Consider the following 19,814-nt stretch of genomic DNA (forward strand, 5'->3'; position numbering starts at 1 on the left):
AAACTAAAAATACATTAAACATGCTTGCTTATTTAGTAGATGATAAAGGAGCATGTTCTGATAATCTGCTAGCTAGCTATGATCTCCTGACTCACTAGCTAACGTTAACGTTCTATGCGATCTTGAAGCAATCATGGTCCAGCGATGTCACAAAAAAAAAAAGGAAAATCAAAGCGAGGACGTCACAAACAGCTAAAAAAGCCAGGGATCAGCAACATTACTGAAAAAAAGAACCACTCTCAGAAAAACTGAAAACCATTGGAGCCGCAGAACTTTACTGGAAACTTAACGGTTTAGCAACATGTTTTGTATAAAACCAACAACAAAGTGCGAACAAATTATTTTCAGTATTTCATGGACTTAAGAACTGAAGTGGCATGTCCATAATTTTCTTAATATCATTTTTGAGATTGGTAAATGGCTGTTCTGCTACTTTGATAAAATATTCTTTAATGTATTCAGCGTCGGTGAAGAGCTTTGAGCGTGTTATATAAGCTCCCGAGACGCTACAAAACTGGTAGCACCTCTTCTAAACTCCAAAGTTGTCTGAACAATGAAGGTTTGTAATCTTGCTTGAAAATCAAAGTGTCTCCTTGCAGTCCAGACATCATGAAGCTATTCAAAGATATACAGGCACAATAACCAGGTCATTTGCATATTTTACGTTTGCAGCTGTGATCAAGCAGAAATGTTACATTTTATGCACCCACATTATATCAGCACAGCATAGTTTGTTTTTTCCACCTGGAATTTTAAACACAATGGGAAACCTGAGGAAATAGCTTTGCATGGTACGCCTCGCATTCATCTCTAAAATCGCAATGTTCATATTATATTTTTCCCTTTTTGACATTCGGGGCCTCACTGCCAGACTGCAACAGCTTTTTCCCCCAAGCCGTCAGACTCCTGAACAATCAGAGACCGGACTGATACACACACACACCTCACACAGTCCACTACCTCAATAACTTTTTACACAACCTATTGCACTGTTGCACGTTACACTTAGCCTGTCTTAATCTTATGTCTTACTGTCATCTCTTCTTGTGTTGCACTGTTTTTGCAGTGTATGCACTTTTTGCACACTTGCACTTTATGTAGTCCTGTGTTGATGTAGTGTTATATGTAGCACCATGGTCCGGGAGGAACGCTGTCTTGTTTCACTATGCAATGTATATGGTTGAAATGACTAAAAATCCAGTTGACTTGACTTGACTTGACTTGAACCACTAACTCTTTATCCTTACCTCTGGCCTAATTGACAGTTTTCTTCACCTCAGACAGTGAAACGCCTGATGAGGATGGAGCAAACTGGGAGCTCTGAAGTGACTTTTTGAGCAGAGCCCCAGAAATGACATTTTTTGACTCTCGGCCTTGCTGTGTCCCTCACCCCCACTCCCCTGCTCTGATCTGCAGAGCGGCCCAGCATTACCGTGGCCAGACGTGTGGTGCTGGTGGTTGCCGGCGAGGACGCCCTTCTGGAGTGCCAAGCCACGGGGACTCCGCCCCCCCTGGTCAGCTGGATCAAAGGTGAGGGTGGGATCAGCACAGGACCATCCCATATGTGAAACGGGAAAGCTAACTGCAGTTGTTGTGGCTTCAGGCGACCAGCAGGCGGCGCTGCTCCCATTCGCCATGCAGGACGGGCAGCGTGGCACGCTCCGGCTTCCCGGGGTACAGGAGGAGCATGCGGGGGAGTACATCTGCGTGGCCAGCAGCTCAGCTGGAACTGCGTCTGCAACTGTCACCCTGGAGGTTGGAGGTCAGAGACGAGGCAGTTCTGGGCAGGGTGTAACTGTACAGGGTGCTTTAGATTTGTAACCTAAAACATCTTCAGTATAAATATAAATGTCTTGCCCTGTGATGGGCTGGCCTCCCAGTCAGGGTCTTGCCAGGCTCCAGTCACACTGTGATGGATTGATCAGTCTCTGTCAAATCAGTGCTCAGGGACCTCCAGACAGTCCACATCTTTGCTCCCTCCAGGTGCAGGTGCCCTGGGAGTAGAGAGGGAGCAAAAATCTCAACTGTCTGGAGGTCCCGGAGGACTGGGTTGAGCACTGGATGGGTGCATTAATTAGATGCTGGTTTGTTGTATGTCATGATTGTATTTGTAAACGGTTGTGAGCATTGGTACTTTTGTAGCGTCAATTCCACGTACCCCCCCCCCCCCCCGATTCTGTGCAGTTGCCCCCCAGCTCTTCAGCATCCCCCATGACGTCTCTGTGGATGTGGGGGAGAACGTAACCCTGCCCTGCTCCGCTCGCGGCTTCCCGATGCCGTCGGTGACGTGGAGCCGAGGGGACGGGCGGCCGGTCTCCCGGGGGCCCGATGGGCACGCTGGGGCCCTGCAGCTCCACTCGGGGGGGCTCCTCATCCACAGTGAGTGCCTGCACAGGCACAGTAGGGGCCACTCAACAGTTTGACCTCTGGCCCATGATCGCATTCAAAGTCATCTGTTTGGTACCCCCAGCGACAATGTTAACAACCCTCTGGTCAGCTGGTTTTATTAGGCTGCACCCCACCTGCTTTTCTGTTTATAATTATCACCCCCTCAAGAACAAACCTGTCCCTGTATGTAACGAGAAAACTGAGTTATGTAACAGAATAATAGTAACAGAGTTTTTTCCAGAGGTTTTCCTGGACTAGAGTAGCATAAAGTAGAGTAGCAAGTGTGCTAGTAGTGAGTAAGTGTTCTACCATGAGCATGATAGAGAAATTGATATCATCAGTGGTTAGAGACAGTAAGGGTATTATAGGATATATTTGGGTTATTATTATTAGCACCTCCTATAGGCCTGTTGGGTTTCTAGCATTGAGGGGTGAGTCGGCCCTCTTGATATAAACCTAAGCCTAAGCCTAACCCTAACCCTCCCATACACACGGCTCAGTGACCCATAGTGTGTGCAGACAGTGGCCATCTTGGCAGATGGTGTCTCATGGATGAACAACAAAGTTCAGAAAGCTTCCCCCTAAGGCAGCGAGGTTGGCGTTCCGCGCCATGGACGCACGCCGGTGCCGGTCCTGGTGGGAGAGAGAGCGGGTCATGGCTGCATGCAGAATGTTTTGAGAGTGCTAAACTTTTATAGGCCAACGTTGCCGGTATGGGAGTGATGGTCCTCCAAAGTGGAAAGTGAGTCTGCGTCCAGATCCATCTGCTACCTCACCTGGCTTTTTGCTGCAGCCAGAAACTGCTGACGAATACAAAACGGCTCCCATGAAGCTCGCCCCCACTGCCCGGCTCCCGCCACTGAGCCGCTGTGAATTGTCCCCACAGGTGCATGGATTGATGATGAAGGCCTGTATACCTGCGAGGCCCAGAACCAGTTTGGATCCATACGTGCCGAAGCTCGAGTGACCATCACTGGCCTGGGTCAGTAACTTGACAAAATGGCTTGGCTGTTGTCCCGGTAGCTTCAGGATTTTCTGACAACTTCCTGTCAGAATATCTGCCAGTGGTTTTTAATTTGGATCATAGTGACCCAGTCTTTGTCCCCTGGTCTACAGAACCCCCGGTTTTGGCTCGTGGGGCCTCATCACTCACCACCGTGATTGGTCAGCCATTGACTATTCCCTGCATGCTGATGGACGGAATTCCTTTGCCGGAGAGATACTGGCAACATAACGGAAAACAAGTGAGGCTCATATTTCATACCTGTCGTCAGCAACTCCCCTCTGTCACGTCACCTTGGTTTGTGACCTTTAACCCCACTTCCTGCCAGGTCCAACTCAGCACCAGGACCTACCTAAAGAGTGATGGTAGCCTGCACATTGATAGGGTCATCCCTGAGGATGCTGGGACGTATGTCTGCACCGCCATCAATGTAGTGGGGTCAGCGAACCTCTCTGTCACCCTGGATGTGCATGGTAAGGTGGGCAGGATTGGGCTTTTTTCTTTGGTTGATGTGTCGGAGAGCCCCTTTGGGAGACTGACTGAGCAAAGCACTTGAAACTTCCTCAGACTACCAAGAAGCTTTCCGTTTACACGAAAAACATCCAAGTTTATTCTCCGGTATCCATGGGCAACTGGCACTTCTTTGTTGATGCACTTTGTTGATTAATCCTGACAAGAAATATTTTGTTAGCAACAGATGAAGACTGAAGCAGGTGTCATTAAAACTCCTGCTTATTGACATGATACTCATTCGAATTCACAGATCCCCCAGAGATTAGGCCAGGTCCCCTGCATTACATCGCTAATGAGGGCGTGGCCATCACCCTGACCTGTGAATCTGGCGGGTGGCCGAAGCCGACCTTGGTCTGGACTAAGGTAGACTGCCCCATGCTCCGTGAGCCTTGTCCTATAGCTCGAGTGACATGTAGCCTGGTGATCAGCGTTGAACGTTACTGTTGCATAACGGAGTTTTTGTTGGGGTTGGGCATTGGTGGACAGAGGTTGAGTCTTATAGTCCCAATATAGTTCTGATCCATAAGCTCAATTTCACCAGCCGCCTCCCCCAACTCAGATGGACTAGTTCATTAATCCGAAAATTGTGGATATTCAATAGGCATGTTGGTTTATTTCGAGTCCTGTGGTTAAGGTATCATGGAATTTCCTTCCCGGAGATGTGCAGCCATCCCTTTTCATTACATTGTCTTCCTGCCCGGCTTGGGTGAAGTAAATTTCTCCCCTTGTCACATGAAAGCAGGGCTGTGAAAGCCATCTTATTGCTCAAGTTGAAATAGGAGGGTGATCCCAGGGGAGGTCGTGACTTACAGGGAACCGTGACCTACGGCTGACACACTGACCCCACGACCTCTTCTTAGGCTAGAAAATTACTAAAAAAACAAACAAAGGAATCTTTGTTAGACCTCGATTAGATGGACATCCTCCCCTTTTGCTATAATGCTTAATGAACTCTGGTGTAGTGGATTGCTGAGAGAATTCCCACAATAATGAATAGCATTTAATAGTCTGAAGTCATGTGGTCCATTAGCTAGATATTAAATATACAATACATGTTAAAAAGTTTAAAAGAAAATTTTTAAAGCTATTTACCCGGGTAGTAGGTGTATAATTGCGAAGAAAAAATTTTGCATACATTGTAGTGTTAACGGAAACACAACAAACTAACAGTACAAGAAGAATTTCTTCTGCTCTCCAAAAAGTTACTGGTATATAGCTGGATGGCTCGAAGAACCGGAAGATGGCTGGAAGTTTGGTTCCCAAACCTTTTCTCAGGGGCACCCCAGCTATTCCACTTGCTATTTAACTTGACGAGTTATTGACTGATCATACAAGGTGTGGAGTCAAAAAATACATGGGCATATTGGTTAGTTGCTGCAGATATTTGAGAGGTTTTGAAATGGCTAAGCTGACACACGTTGATAGACATAATGTCTTAGTTGTACACCAGCATGAAGATCATTTAAACATCATTTACTTTGACCGCCTAAGACTTTTGCGCAGTCCTGTATATTCACGCACGTGTGTGTGTCCTCCCTCCCCCAGGGACGGGATCCCCTGCCCAGCCACACCTCTCTGCTCCATCAGGGACCAGAAGGGCAGCTTCACATTCCCAGTCCCACAGCAGAAGATGCTGGAATCTACGTGTGCACCGCCAGCAGCCCCGCGGGCTTTGCCAGCCGGGAGACGCAGCTCAGTGTCAACAGTAAGGCTGCAGTGGGGGTGGGATGCCAGCAGATGGCAAGAATGATAGAACCTGTTCCTGGTCCCTGGCAGTGAACTGGGCCCTCTCCTTAACAGCGAAGCCGACCCTGGTGGGCAGAAGTGACCACGAAACCACAGTAAAGATGGCCGTCGAAGCCGGGTCCGAGGTCATCCTTCCATGTGAGGCCCAGGGCAGCCCCACTCCTCTGGTCATATGGCTCCGGGACGGACGCCCCATCCCCCCAGTGTCAGCTTGGTAAAGAGAATGAAGCATTGTGTTTCTCCAGCCACAAATGGGAGGGCAGATGCCCATGTGCTGTCAGATCCTTTCTGATTAGACAGGAGTTTTCAGTAGAGTGGCTAAGTGTGAGTCCCGAGTGACTCTTGCTCGCATCCTGGTTTGAGACACGCATCCGCTTTGCCAAGAATGTCCATCTGCTCTGGGCCAAATCTCTGTCGTCTCTTTGCTCTGCTGTGCATGGGAAGGCACTCAATGGGAATTGGGCCACCCATGAGGGGGAGTCCATTTGATGTCCTCTGGGTGGGGGGAGGGGGGATGAAAGAAGGGCGAGACGAGGAGGGGATCACCTGGAAAAAGGGTGCGGAAAGGTTGTACTGCATTGATGTTCTGGAGCTCGGGGGGTGGAGGGACTGTATGTAGCTGTTTGCCGGGCTGGCCTGATGAGTATAACATACCTCTGTATAAGAGGGGGTGGGGGGGGCTATTACCTTGTCCACAGAACCCTGTTGGAGGGCACATACTTACCTGATCTGGGGTTTTGGAAGCAAGATATGGGTGGATGGACAGACAGACAGACAGACAGACAGACCACTCTGTACATACCTTCTTTAAAGGCAATTCTTTTACTTCCTTCAGCAGTTGACTACTTAAAGACCTTGCAAGGTAATGTGGATTTCATTAGCTGGGTTAATCTTCGGATGGTGAACAACCGTCATGGAAACCCCTAACCTTTTGTACTGGCCCTTGCTGCTTGATGATAGATCATATAAAGGAGCATGAGGTCTGTAGGGGTTCTGTCTCATGATGTATGACCAACCTGCTTTGCTTCTGGACTGAACTCCTGAACAACAACACCTTCTCTCCCTGGACCCCAGGTTCACTGTGCTGCCCTCTGGCTCTCTGAAGATCTCTGATGTCAGGCTCATCGACAGCAAGTTCTACACCTGCGCCGCAGTGAACCCGGCAGGAAATGTGTCACTCACCTACAATCTCCGTGTACAAGGTCTCTGCCCCCCCCACCTCGTGCTAAAAGAGCTGGCTTCTCATCCTTTATCTTTCTGTTGAACGCAAATACTGGCTAAACTTCTATTAGCAACATGCTAATGATCCAGAATTGGCTGCCATCACTGTTTTTAATTCATACTTAAGGAAAATGCTCAGGGTGCATCAGGGTACAGCTATGGCTGACATCACCAGCCTCATTATGTGTCCTTTTTGAGAACAGTGACAAGTAGCAGAAGATGTGTTTTTTAATCTTTCAGTTAAGCCCAGAATCGAGCCCGTGCCCTCGGTGGTGAAGGCCCTGTTGGGCCAGACGGTCACCCTGCCATGTGCTGCCCAGGGTGAGCCCTTCCCGGAGATCAGCTGGTCCCGGGATGGGGTGGCTCTTGGGCAAGGCGAGGCCCACTGGATCCGTAGTGTGACACACAAGGATGGGGGTACATACCACTGTGAGGCTGAGAACAGTGCCGGGAAGGACACCAAGGAGATGGTGCTGCAGGTCCTGGGTGGGTAGCCACTTGCTCAAAGGACAGAAGCAGTCAGACCTCTTTCAGGCATGGTCTGGACTGGTGACCCGGTTCACCATTTAACCTTGTGGTCCTTACAGAGGCTCCATCTTTTGTGGACACTGGAGCCGCTGTCATGGAGACGGTAGCTGGGAGCAAGGTGGAGATTCCTTGCTTTGCAGGAGGTAGGTGACCAATATTTAATCTGCTTGATAAAGATTTTGAGAATATGATGACAGTAGCATGGGTGACTGAGCATGCGTGGGACCATTGTGATAATGACATCACTTCCTGGAGTCACTCTTATCTTACCGGACTGTTCCTCCTGCTTGTTAGTCCATGCCAGTGATGGCAAACGGTTTTGCTCCCTGTCCAGCTGTCAGGTTTCATTACCTTCCCTTAATTTTCAGGCGTGACTTCCTGTTGTTGTTGTGTTTTCCATGCCTTTTTACGTGTTGCCTGAGGCACGGCTATACGGAGGGTGGGAAGGGTCTGAAGGGTCTCATGTTCTTGAATGCACATTTACACATGTGTAACTGGGGGGGGGGGGGATCGGTGTCCAGAGTGCAGATGCATATACCAGACGTCTACCATGCAGAGCATGCCCGTCGTTGTAGTCAGACGAGTCTGGGAAAGCATGCGATCTTCCCATTTTTCCATTTGGGGATGTTGGGGTATGGTGGGGGCGGGGGTGACTGCCCTGGCAACCGAGTATGTTTCAGGAATCGGAAGGTGGTGCTTTGCAACAGCTGGTCTAGTCTCATCCCCCTCCCCCGCTGTCTCGGGGCACATCTGCTTTTTAGCATGAAGGGAGCAGCATCCTAATTACAAGGCTGCAGCTGCCAGATAGTGGGGCAGCTTTTTCAGAGAGGGGTCCACGGTGTTTGTCTCCACTGCAGGCATGTTGGCACGTGACGTGAGCCCGCTGCGTGGACCCTGGAGGTTCTCGCCATGCTCGCTTTAGCCTTATCTCAGGCGAGCAGTTGGAGCACAGTGGAGGACTCCAGCTTTCATGACCGTTTGATTTCTAACCCTCTGCGATGGGGATCTAGGAGAGAATGTCATCCCTTCCCACAGACCATGACATTATCCCCCAGTTAGACAGTGGCGTGGCTCCCAGGGTACCGTGCTTAACTGCACGCTGCTCAGAAGGTGATGGGGGAAGCCTTAGTAAACCTTGGCCAGTGGGCAGGCAATGGCTGATCTATTTTTAAAATCCACGGAACTCTGTAAGCACTTTGCTTGTCTGTGTTAGAACAATGTATGCATACCTCAACATAAGCATGCAACATATGGCATATGGCAGGCTGCAGGTCCCGCTGGGCCTCACCTCAGCACCCCCCACTCCACCTTCTGGAAACTTCGGGACGGAAGTGGGCCCGTGTTCCCTGTGTCTGCACTCCGGTTGCCAGGGTGTGCTCATGTGAACCTTATAACGGAAGATGGGTTTCCACGGCCCACATCTGTTTGAAAGTAAATTATCTCAAACTAGAAGAGGAAGGGAGTCGTGTTGTGGTTTACTGGACCAGCTGGGGGGGGGTGTTGGAACATTTGTTTTTAGATGTGAGTGCGTTTGAACTGCTCTGGAATGCCGCTGTAAATCAGATCAAATCAAATCACTGTATTTGTCACATCACCTGACACTTGGTATTGTCCAGGTGAGTGTAATACTTGTGTGCTTAGTCCCACAACAGCAGTGATTAAATAGTGCAATAAAAATGAATAATGCAGTGGTGAGCACGGTTGCCTCACATCTCTGGAGACCAGGCTGTATGTGCGTGGATTTTGCATGTTCTCCCTGCGTCATTGCGGGGTTCCCTCCAGGTTCACTGGCTGTGACTGCTGTGTGTGCCTTGATCCATGAGTTTCATATCCAGACCCCCGGCACCCCACTTTCCCACCCCCTTTCTTATTGCACCTGATCTCAGGTTCCCCGCCACCAAAGATCCGCTGGTTTAAGAATGGCCTGGAGATCCGGCCTGACCGGACCGTTGCCGACGTCTCCGTGTCACAGAACGGCTCCCTCATGATCGCTGCCGTCTCTGCCAGTCACAGTGGAGATTTCCGGTGTGTGGCCACCAATGAGGCGGGCTCCACAGAGAGGAAGACCCGCCTCAAAGTGAACGGTGAGCTCCTCGACTCGACTCGATCACCGTTTGTCATCCTCAGAAGACACACCTTTGCTGCTCACTTCATTGTCTCACTTAATGCACTTTCCCCCAAAACAAGAAGTAAAGCTGTGTTAGGATGGAGCAGCTTACAAAGTGTTTAAACATGTATTAACACTATTATGGGTTGAGAGCGCCTCCAGTCTGTGAGTAAATGCGACAGCAGTCTGCCCGCCGTCTTTAGCTACACGCTTATATGCAAAGCTGCTCTTTGTGCACGAAGCCACACAGCTTCTTAACTGTAGCAACAAATGCTTTTCAAAAGTTGCACTTTTCCCGCCCTCCCCTCTCTCTCACCGTCCCGTCACCAGTCCCCCCAGAGATGCAGGAGGACATGCAGCCCCTAAACCTCACTGTCACCCTTCAGCAGCCGCTCACCCTGGCCTGTGACGCCTTTGGCGTTCCCCCCCCTGCCATCACCTGGGCCAAAGATGGCCGACCCGTGAGTCTTGGCTCTCTGGGGGAATGTTTTAACGTTTTCGGATCTCGGAAAATACTGGTAATTTGTCTGCATCCGATTTCCATTTTAATGATGCATACTTGGTGTACCATTCAACGGGCAGAACCCCTACCGTGCCTTCACAGGCTTTAATTAATCTCATAATTACATGAGAAATTCACCCCAAAGGAACACAGCATCCATGAAGCAGCAAATGAGTAAGACACTGGAAGACTACCCGGTCAAGGTGTTTTTTTGTGTTTTATGACTAAATACTGGCACCTAGCGATGGACTTGTGCTACTGCAGCTGCTCCTTCTAGAATCCCGGCGTCTTTGGCTGCTTGCAGGTGGTGGATACCCCTGGGGTGTACCTCCAGAATGCAAAGCGGCTGCTAAGGATCTTCCGCGTGCAGGCGGAACATTCCGGGCAGTTCTCCTGCACAGCTGTCAACACAGCTGGGGAGGCCAGGAGGAACTACAACATTGTGGTTCAAGGTGATCTCCAGATGCGCTTTTTACCACTTGTGTTTTTCCAGATGATGTATAACTTTTATAGCTGTTGACATTGATCCGAATCTGTTTCCTCTCAGCGTGATGCTAACCTGTTGCTATTTATCAAGAGTTTTGGGTTTTGAAAGGTGCCTTATAAAAATAAACATGACAGATATGGCGGTACTGAGAGATGCACTCGACCCGAACCGCTTCAGGTGGAAATCCAGCTGTATTAAAGGGCCACTTTGGATAGGAGCAACCAAGCAGCTAAAACATGATGCATGAATCTGATGAGAATTGATTCTGCTTAAAATGCTGCAGTCTAGTTGAGGGCTGAGTGTACTGCCAGCTGTATTTACAGTGATTATAAAAGGATAAAATGACCATTTAGAAGAGCTGAGTAGACTGACTGTAGGCAATGGTCATTTATAGCTTGGCTCATTTACTTTGAATTATGTATTGATAAGACAGCACTGCTCATGTTTAATAATAACACTATCTATTTATTTACATGTACATTTCATTTATCCTTTTATCCAAAGCAACATACATTTTTAAAATAAGATGTATGATATTTATCCGTCCATCCATCCATCAGTCCCTTCCATCCATGCATCCATCCATGCATCCACTTTGCATACAAGTATTTCACTGACCTGCGCAATTAGTAATTCATTGTAAAATGCATTGTATTCAAAGGCAGAACTGACATTTACTATAGATTTGGTGTTCATGTATATTTAAAACCCTGTGACCTGACCAGGACAGGCAGTTAGAAGATGGTTGGATGGATAGTTGGATGACTGGATGAATGAATGAATAGATGGATGGATAGATGGATATATGTAAGCCTGTGCTTTTCTCCTTATGTCTGCTGTCTGTTTGTAGCCCCTCCGGTGATCTCTGGCTCCTCGGGGGTGCAGGACCTGGTGGTGGTGGTAGGTCAGGAGGTGGAGCTACAGTGTCGAGTCAGTGGACATCCAGTGCCCAGGGTGGAGTGGAGCCGCGATGGGGAGTAAGTGCATGACACACACAGTGTGGGACATACAGACAGGACACACAGTGCAGGACACAGAGAAGGGTACACAGACAGGGACACATACAGACAAAGAAGGACACACAGACACAGAGAGAGAGACACAGACACACACGCACACACACAGACCTGGCTCTCCCTCACTGGGTGCATTGCAGACAGACTCCTTTCCCACTTGACCTATGCTGTCTCCTGCGTCTGCCAGGGTTCTCTCCCGCAGTGGGGACCCCCACGTCCTGTTCTCCGAGGGGGGCCAGGTGATGAGGGTGAAGTTGGCTAGGCTCAGGGACCATGGTCAGTACCAGTGTTTGGCGATCAACGACGCTGGGACTCAAAGCCGCCAGTACAGAGTCAACGTTCAGGGTAAGACCCTTTATCAGGCCCCTGCTTTTTGTGTTGCTTTTCATAAAATGTCCCCCAGGGTCCACGATGAGCCTCATGCCTAGCCTGCTTTTGCTGTCCCTCGCGACACTATAGCACCCCCTACTGTCCGAGGCTCAAGCGAGCGCTCCGAGATCTCGGTGGTGCTGGGCTTCCCCGCTGTCCTCTCGTGTGAGGTGGAGGGTGTCCCTGCTCCCAGCCTCACCTGGCTGAAAGATGGCCATCCCCTGGTCTCCGGGCCCCGGCTGACCTACGAGCACGAGGGGCAGAGCCTGAAACTGGGCGTGGCGCGTGCTGACGACGCCGGGATCTACACCTGCCGCGCCACCAACCCCGCTGGCACTGACAGCAGGCACTACACCCTGACGGTGCTGGGTAAGCGCCCGCATCTGCTGAGGGCACAGACATGAGGGTCGTGAGTTCCAGTCCCAGATGGGCTTCTGCTCGAGCAAAATGCTTAAATATAAATAATAATGATGAAACTTCATTGGAGCTGGGGGTTAAGACGGATATGACTATTCTGCCGAGGCTGAGCTCAAACCCACAACCTTCCAATAAAAGCCACAAAGGCTTAGCGTCTGTAAATATCAGTCATTCACCTAAATACCAACATAATCAGGGGCGGATTAATGCACAGGCTGTAAGAGGCTATAGCAGACAAACAAGAGGCACCCCACCCACCCTGGGAAAGACGGACGGTGAGTTTAACTAGCAACACCTGTATGTCCATGCTGATGTCAGCCCGGGGGTTTCCAGATCAGTTAATCTACCCCGGAATGTAATTTCACACTTCCTGGGGTGATTTAATAACAAATACAGTGGAACCCACTTATAGTGATCAACTGCTTATATGGATCAAAAAGCTTTGGGCAGAATCATTCCTGTACAAATACTGTTTAAATAATTCACTTATAGTAATCAGGTAGTCCACTTAAACATGACAACATATGAAAAAATTTAAACTGCGGTACTTTTTTCTTTTTACTTTACTTTGATAGGTCTATTTTGCCTTGTGGTAACTCGTCTGCTTCCAGCTAGCTATCTGAGGCTAATGCTGCATGCACAGAAAATACGACAGGAAAAAGTTATTTTCCCTCAATGAAAAATATAGACTAATCAAAGCTTATGATAAACTGCCAAAAACGACCGTTCTAGATGCAGCAGTAATGCAGCAATAAGCGCTTTGATACAATGTAAATGTGCTGTATAAATAGATAGAACTGAATTTAACTGAATATTATGTACAATACTGTACTGTATTATAGCATATTTGAATTATACACAGTTAACTAATTTGTACAGTACTGTAATTTGAAAAGTGTTTGAAACAGCTGTAATGTATTTTGAAATTGTCAATAAACTTAAGTAAATAGGGGCGCTGTTTAATTACCTTACACTTGTGTAATAAATATACAAATGTCAATTAGATGGTAGTCTGCCCAAGACAATAATAATAAGAAGAAAAAAATTGGTTATAATGATCATCTGCTTATAGTGATCAATTTCACCCGGACAGACATAATATCTATAAGCTATTTCCACGGTATTTAAAAAAGCCACACTCAGAGTCAAACTCAGATTGCTGTCCATAAGCTGTGATGAATGTGATCAGAGGTGTTTGCGCAGAAAGACGGCAGGAAACACTCGCCTTCTGTTCATGGCATTATTAGTGACGCGTATAAATGGTGGAGCAAAGGCAGCTTTGTGTCTCCCTCAGTTCCACCCAAGATTGAAGGAAGCGCCGGTGGCAGCGAAGCCAAAGTCCGGGTCAGTGGCACCCTGGTCCTGTCCTGCTCATCCAGAGGCTTCCCTGATCCTACCACCCAGTGGTTCCGAGACGGACAGGTAGGGGCAGCGGTCTGTGTTCCTGCAATTCAGCTTAATTATGGACATTAGGGGTTCCCAATCCATTTCAGTCACTGGGCCATGTTGGACCCCGGACTATGTCAGTAGCATAAATTTGTTAATCTAATAGCCTCACTCCCAAAGGTGTTAGCAGTTCAGCTACAGTAATCAAAGCTACTGAAATACAACATGAATATCTTATACCTCATTATGTATATAATCATTATTACATATACAATTAATATTAATATGAAAACAAAATCAATTAGATATTATATATGTACACTCATGTACATATATGAGATGTATATTTATGTATATCTGCATTATTTCATGCAAAATATTGTTTAAATATTTAATTTGTAAGCAGTTCAAAAATTTTATCATTGACAAGCACCATTGGGCAACTCTGTTGTGAACGGCCCTAAATATACATTCATTGAATTGAATTGAAGATGAACTTTTATACAGCGTTCTAACAGACTTTGTGTTTTCTAGCCACTAGGGGACCACACTCCCACCGGGGTCCGGGTTGAAGGCCATCTCCTGCACATCGAGAATGCTGTGCGGACCCACGAGGGGCGGTATACCTGTGTGGTCTCCAATGCCGCCGGAGAGGAAAAGAGAGACTTCCATGTCACCGTTCAGGGTCAGTGTAACCAGTTAAGCTATAATGAAAGGTCTACAGCAAATGTACTTTGAATGCTCTCAACCAAAAAACCGACACTGAATACGACTGTTGTCAGCTCTTGCATTGTTGAGTTGTTTTCCCATCTCCATAGTGCCCCCTATCTTTCATCGCGTTAACAATGGCCCAGCAGCCTGGGGTCTGGGAGTAGAGGAAGAAGAATGGGCAGAGGAAGGGGTGGAGATCACAGAGAGGCAGGAAGTGGTGCTGGGCCACCCGGCCACCCTGTCGTGCGAGAGCAATGCCATCCCCCCTCCGCACCTCACCTGGTACCACCAGGGACGCCAGCTCTCTACCATGGATGGCGTGGTGCTGCTGCCTGGTGAGTGAGCACCTTTTACATGAGGGATTTTAGACAGGCATCCATGTGGACACCCTATTGGGTCCTCTGTCAAATCTGCCAGCCCCATAAAAAGTAGGTTTGCAGAGATCCCATTTTTATTGGTCACAGAAGGTCATGTGACAGCTGGAGACCACTCACATATAAGTGGTCTCCACTGTAAAAGCCACTGGAAACTGAAAGTGCATTATAGACATTATAAACAGTAATGGGAGGGGATGGAGTGTGGAAAAGCTATTTATAAAGATATCATTGTACGCTGCTAGTACAAAGGTAACATGATTTATTTCTATTGTCCTTCCCAATACTCACTTGAAAGCAACCCCTGTAAATAAAAACAAAATAAAATGTAAAAAGCAAATACACATGTGAAAATGAAGGGCAAACAAACACCAGAGGCAAATGCTGAAAAGCAGGTGTGTTTTCCTCCAAGGCGGTCAGGTCCTGCAGATCCCGCAGGTCCGGAAGGAGCACGCCGGGAAGTACACGTGCCAGGCAGTAAACGAGGCGGGAGAGGACCGCATGCACTTCCAGCTGGAGGTGCTGGGTAGGTGCCCACCACCGCATGCCACCCGGGCTCGGTCTTCAGCTGTATGATGCATGGCTCACACACTGCGATGAAATTTCAATCTTGTTGGTTGCAAAGCGCAACAACAATGAATGCAAAATAAATATATAAGATATTCAAACAGGGCCAGCCCAACCCTTTTTAGGGCCCTAAGCAAAATTTGATTAATCTAGCTGTCATTTGTCAACTTCCTTCCCAGAATAGGGCACCCCCTGGTGGCCACCGGGCACTAAGCAGCCGCTTAGTTCTCTTTTACCAAGGCCTGGCTCTGCATTTAAACATATTGTATTGAGAAATGCATATAAGACAGAAAAATATAGTTAAAATACAGTTTAAAGAATGCAGTTGTGCACATGGGTGATGGATTTGAATGAACAGAAATGTGCTTCAGTAGATTTCAGTGATATGCATCCAGTGCAGAAGGGGCACAGCTAGCTGCTTTGCAGACACAGGCTTTGTGTCCTGGACTGACAGCATTGGGGCTCCCATGGGGGAGCTCAGACCTGTGATTCTGTCAGCCTGGGAGGGGGGCAGCCAGCCCTGCATGAGGAGCTGGCTCACTGACCACAATTTACACCCTGCTTTTACTTGAATGGAATTGCGTGGATATTCAGGTTAACTTGGCCCACTTCCACTGCACATTGCTCTCTGTGCACCAAATGGAAAGGAATGAGGGATGCATGAGAACATGTTTGGCATGTTGGGAGAAGAATTAGGCAATCATCCAATGAAAACATCCTTCGGAATGTTTGTGCCCGTGTTCAGTGTGCCCGTGTTCAGTGTGCCCGTGTTCAGTGTGCCCGTGTTCAGTGTGCCCGTGTTCAGTGTGCCTGTGTTCAGTGTGTCTGCATTCAGCATGTCCACGTTCAGTCGTTCAGTGTGCCCGCGTTCAGTGTGCCCACGTTCAGTCGTTCAGTGTGCCCGCGTTCAGTGTGCCCACGTTCAGTCGTTCAGTGTGCCTGCATTCAGTATGTCCGCCTTCAGCATGTTCATGCTTACTGTGCCCATGTTCAATACACCCGCATCCAGTGTGCCAGTGTTCAGCATGTCCACTTTCAGTGTGCCTGTGTTCAGCGTGTCCATTTTCAGTGTGCCTGTATTTACCATGTCCACGTTCAGCATGTCCGCACTGTGTGCCCACATTCAGCGTGCCTGTGTTCAGTGAGCCCACATTCAGCGTGCCTGTGTTCAGTGAGCCCACATTCAGCATGCCTGCGTTCAGCGCGCCCACTTTCAGTGTGCCTGCCTTCAGTGTGTCCATGCTCAGTGTTCAGTGTGCACATGTTCAGTGTGCCTGTGATCAGCATGTCTGTGTTCAGTGTGCCCACATTCAGTAAATCGGTGCACAGTGTGCGCTAAAACACCTACTCTGTCCACAGTGCCCCCTGTGATCTCAGGCCAGAGCGAGGAGTTCGTGGAGGAGGTTGGGGCAGTGCTGAACGGCTCCGTCTCACTGCAGTGTGAGGCCACGGGGACTCCGCCCCCGTCCGTGTCCTGGCTGCGGGATGGGGAGCCCGTGGAGGAGGGGCTGCGCTTCCGGCTGCTGGAGGCCGGCCGGGTGCTGGAGGTGAGCGAGAGCACCAGCAACACCCAGGTGAGGAGCAAGGACCCCGTGCAGGGTTGACTGAGCTGCTTCTCTCCATGCAGGTCCATGATGTGCAGGTGGCAGACATGGCCAGCTACCTGTGTCTAGCAGAGAACCACGCAGGAACAGCGGAGAAGCTCTTCAGTCTGACGGTTCAGGGTGAGGAGGGTGCAGGGCTATCACACCACAGGATACATACAGTGCAGACCTGCCTGCCTTATATGAAATTATAAAGTGCTGGGCCCCTTGAATCTACTAGGGCGCTGGCGGTAAAGCTTCCCTAGCGTGCCACATGGGTTTTGATCTTTATGTTATAAGATGCTGTGACATGTAATGCTATGTTATATATGACTGTTAATTTACCCCTCTTTATCCCAGGTTTTACTGGTTCATTTTTGAAGCCATAACATATCTAGTTAATACATGTTTCCCTGATGGGTATTCGGAACATACACGTCTCATTCCAGTTCCGCCGACGATCATTGGCTCGAAGGAGGAGCAGGTGAGCGTCATCGAGGGTCACATGGTGTCCCTGCTTTGTGACGTGCAGGCGTACCCCCCCCCAGAGATCACCTGGACCCGGGACGGGCAGCTGCTGGCATTTAGCACGGGGATCCACGTGTTGCCAGGTGAGGGCCGCACCCCTCTCCCCTCTCCCCTCTCCCTTCTCCCCCCTCCACGTGATAGTGGGTACAGGTTAACCTGTGCATGAGGCTGACCGCTGACTACTGATGGACTTTGGCTTTGCCCTTGACTACAGGTTACACCCTGCTTTTAGGAAGCAAGCCTACTCTTTCTTGTTAGCATGCCCTGGGGGGTCAGTAGAGCAGCTAGCCTTGCACCCCCAAAGGTTTTTTTTCCCCCTACTGAGTAGTTTTTGGTTCCTCTCCTCTGTTGTCATCTGGCTTTCTTTCTTTCATTTCATTGTCTTCTCTTTCCCCCCTTTTTGGATGATTCTCTTTTAATGATGTAAGAATGTATCACAACACACTCATGTAAAGCGCCTTGGGGTGACTCTTTTGTGAAAGGCGCTATATAAAAATAAATTGATTTGAATTACTCTCCCCAACAAGGCCTGATGATTGACTGGTACCAAACAAAAAGCTGTAAAATAGATATCTGCTTTATTGGGGCCACCCAAACGATGTCTCTTATAAGACCTGCTCATCCTGTGGGAACATTTCTCAAGCCTGCCTGATTTTCACTGACCTTTCGCCTGCTAAACACAAGGTGACATTGTCAGGAATGCATGGGAGACCCTGTTCTGTCTTCAGGGGGACAGATGCTTCAGCTGTCCAGAGCCAGGCTCCAGGATGCCGGCCAGTACGTCTGCACTGCCACCAACGCTGCAGGACAGGATCAGAAGAGCATCGAGCTCAGTGTCTACGGTATGGTGCTTTCTAACAGCTAACACTGGGTCCTCAGGCAGTCTGTTTATAATCGTCTAAACAAAAAAATAAGACATATAATAAAAAGCTTTTAATTTCATTGTATTGAGCCGTTTTTGTTCTATTTCAACTCCATACGTACATGAGCGTCAATTTAACAGAGTTGTTATCACAGTGATCCTGTATCCTGTTATACTGGGAAAGCGGTTATTGTAGCTCTTTTGAGAGTTAGGCGGTTAGTTGTCTTCTGCACATAACCCGTCTTTTTCCTCAAAGCTCCACCTACGCTGAAGCCACGTGGCAATTTCGAGTCAGAGGTCGTGACCCCACAAGTTGGCTCGAACGTCTTGCTCCGGTGCGAAGCTCAGGGTACACCAGAGCCTGAGGTCACCTGGTACCACAACGGGCTCCAGATGGTGCCAGGGGGCAGGCTGGAGATAGAGGGCCACCTCCTCCAGATTACAGGGGTGCAGGTACGTGGTCTCCCTAAGCTAACTTGATTCTGCTTAAACACACAGAAAACCTTCACACCAGCATGAAGGGTTGGAGCTGAGCCCTTCAGGGATGTGTTAACATAATCACATGTACAAATTGTCAAATCTGGATTACTGAGATGCAGATACAATGTCTCCCTGTCTCGTTAACTCCCAATGTGCCTCTCAGGTGCACCTACATGGAAATGGGGGCATGTGTATATAAGAACATAAGAACATAAGAAATTTACAAACGAGAGGAGGCCATTCGGCCCATCAAGCTCTTTTGGGGAGAACTTAACTAATAACTTAACTTGATCCTACATAGTTCCTATTCTGTTGACGTCATATACACAAAGACGTTTGTTACCCTAAATATGGTTTAGTGCACGTTTACTGTGTCTTTTAGCATGCATGGTGTCTTGTTCCCTTGGTAGGGTGTATGTTTCATGTTGAATGTTGCCTGTGATGAGTTTTTTCTTGTGTCTCCAGGTGTCAGACAGTGGCATGTACATCTGTAAGGTTTCCAACATCGCTGGGCAGGTTGACTGGAGCTTCCGTCTCACTGTCCATGGTGAGACCCAAAGAGCCTCTTTTTATTTGGCTGCTTCAATTTGTATGTATTCTCTACCTGTTTAGCCTTTTATAAACAGGCTCTAGATACTGCTGATACCATTTTCACAGGCATGCTGTTACACGTTTATTATCTTGTGCCATCCTCAGCACCCCCTGTTCTGGAGCACCCTCTAGAGGAGACCCTCACTCACACCGTTGGCTCCCATGTCACACTGCTGTGCGAGGCCACGGGGGTCCCAGCCCCCAGCATCACTTGGCTCAAGGATGGCTCTTCTATTGGTGAGGAAAGAGTTTGGGGATTCTTAGCCAACTGACTCAAATGGGCTGGTAAATAACATTAATCATTTAACATGTCAATTTGAACATCTGCTAAACATGTATAACTAAAATTTGATCCAACATTCCATTCAACACGTTTTATTGGCCAATTGCCTCATTCCCCCAACATTCCCAAGGACACTTTCATCAGCCAATTGC

At 48.4% G+C, this 19,814-nt stretch overlaps 1 protein-coding gene across 1 annotated transcript in view; it reads left to right on the forward strand.

Annotated features, from left to right (window-relative positions):
* Window positions 1–19,814, forward strand: part of hmcn2 (hemicentin 2) — a 63,526-nt gene that overhangs the window by 16,400 nt on the left and 27,312 nt on the right. Inside the window, exons 14-42 of the mRNA XM_072707514.1 lie at window positions 1,417–1,530; window positions 1,604–1,762; window positions 2,185–2,379; window positions 3,275–3,370; window positions 3,505–3,632; window positions 3,720–3,864; window positions 4,155–4,267; window positions 5,450–5,609; window positions 5,705–5,864; window positions 6,725–6,852; window positions 7,112–7,357; window positions 7,459–7,542; window positions 9,286–9,483; window positions 9,837–9,967; window positions 10,313–10,460; window positions 11,346–11,472; window positions 11,699–11,856; window positions 11,971–12,249; window positions 13,592–13,719; window positions 14,218–14,368; window positions 14,502–14,729; window positions 15,181–15,294; window positions 16,695–16,882; window positions 16,963–17,059; window positions 17,368–17,529; window positions 18,175–18,288; window positions 18,565–18,761; window positions 19,254–19,335; window positions 19,485–19,616. Of these exons, the coding sequence (XP_072563615.1) occupies window positions 1,417–1,530; window positions 1,604–1,762; window positions 2,185–2,379; window positions 3,275–3,370; window positions 3,505–3,632; window positions 3,720–3,864; window positions 4,155–4,267; window positions 5,450–5,609; window positions 5,705–5,864; window positions 6,725–6,852; window positions 7,112–7,357; window positions 7,459–7,542; window positions 9,286–9,483; window positions 9,837–9,967; window positions 10,313–10,460; window positions 11,346–11,472; window positions 11,699–11,856; window positions 11,971–12,249; window positions 13,592–13,719; window positions 14,218–14,368; window positions 14,502–14,729; window positions 15,181–15,294; window positions 16,695–16,882; window positions 16,963–17,059; window positions 17,368–17,529; window positions 18,175–18,288; window positions 18,565–18,761; window positions 19,254–19,335; window positions 19,485–19,616 (4,362 nt within the window). The remainder of the gene's footprint in view (window positions 1–1,416; window positions 1,531–1,603; window positions 1,763–2,184; window positions 2,380–3,274; window positions 3,371–3,504; window positions 3,633–3,719; window positions 3,865–4,154; window positions 4,268–5,449; window positions 5,610–5,704; window positions 5,865–6,724; window positions 6,853–7,111; window positions 7,358–7,458; window positions 7,543–9,285; window positions 9,484–9,836; window positions 9,968–10,312; window positions 10,461–11,345; window positions 11,473–11,698; window positions 11,857–11,970; window positions 12,250–13,591; window positions 13,720–14,217; window positions 14,369–14,501; window positions 14,730–15,180; window positions 15,295–16,694; window positions 16,883–16,962; window positions 17,060–17,367; window positions 17,530–18,174; window positions 18,289–18,564; window positions 18,762–19,253; window positions 19,336–19,484; window positions 19,617–19,814) is intronic.

Source organism: Paramormyrops kingsleyae, chromosome 2, assembly GCF_048594095.1.
Source record: "Paramormyrops kingsleyae isolate MSU_618 chromosome 2, PKINGS_0.4, whole genome shotgun sequence".
In the NCBI taxonomy this organism is placed as follows: domain Eukaryota; kingdom Metazoa; phylum Chordata; class Actinopteri; order Osteoglossiformes; family Mormyridae; genus Paramormyrops; species Paramormyrops kingsleyae.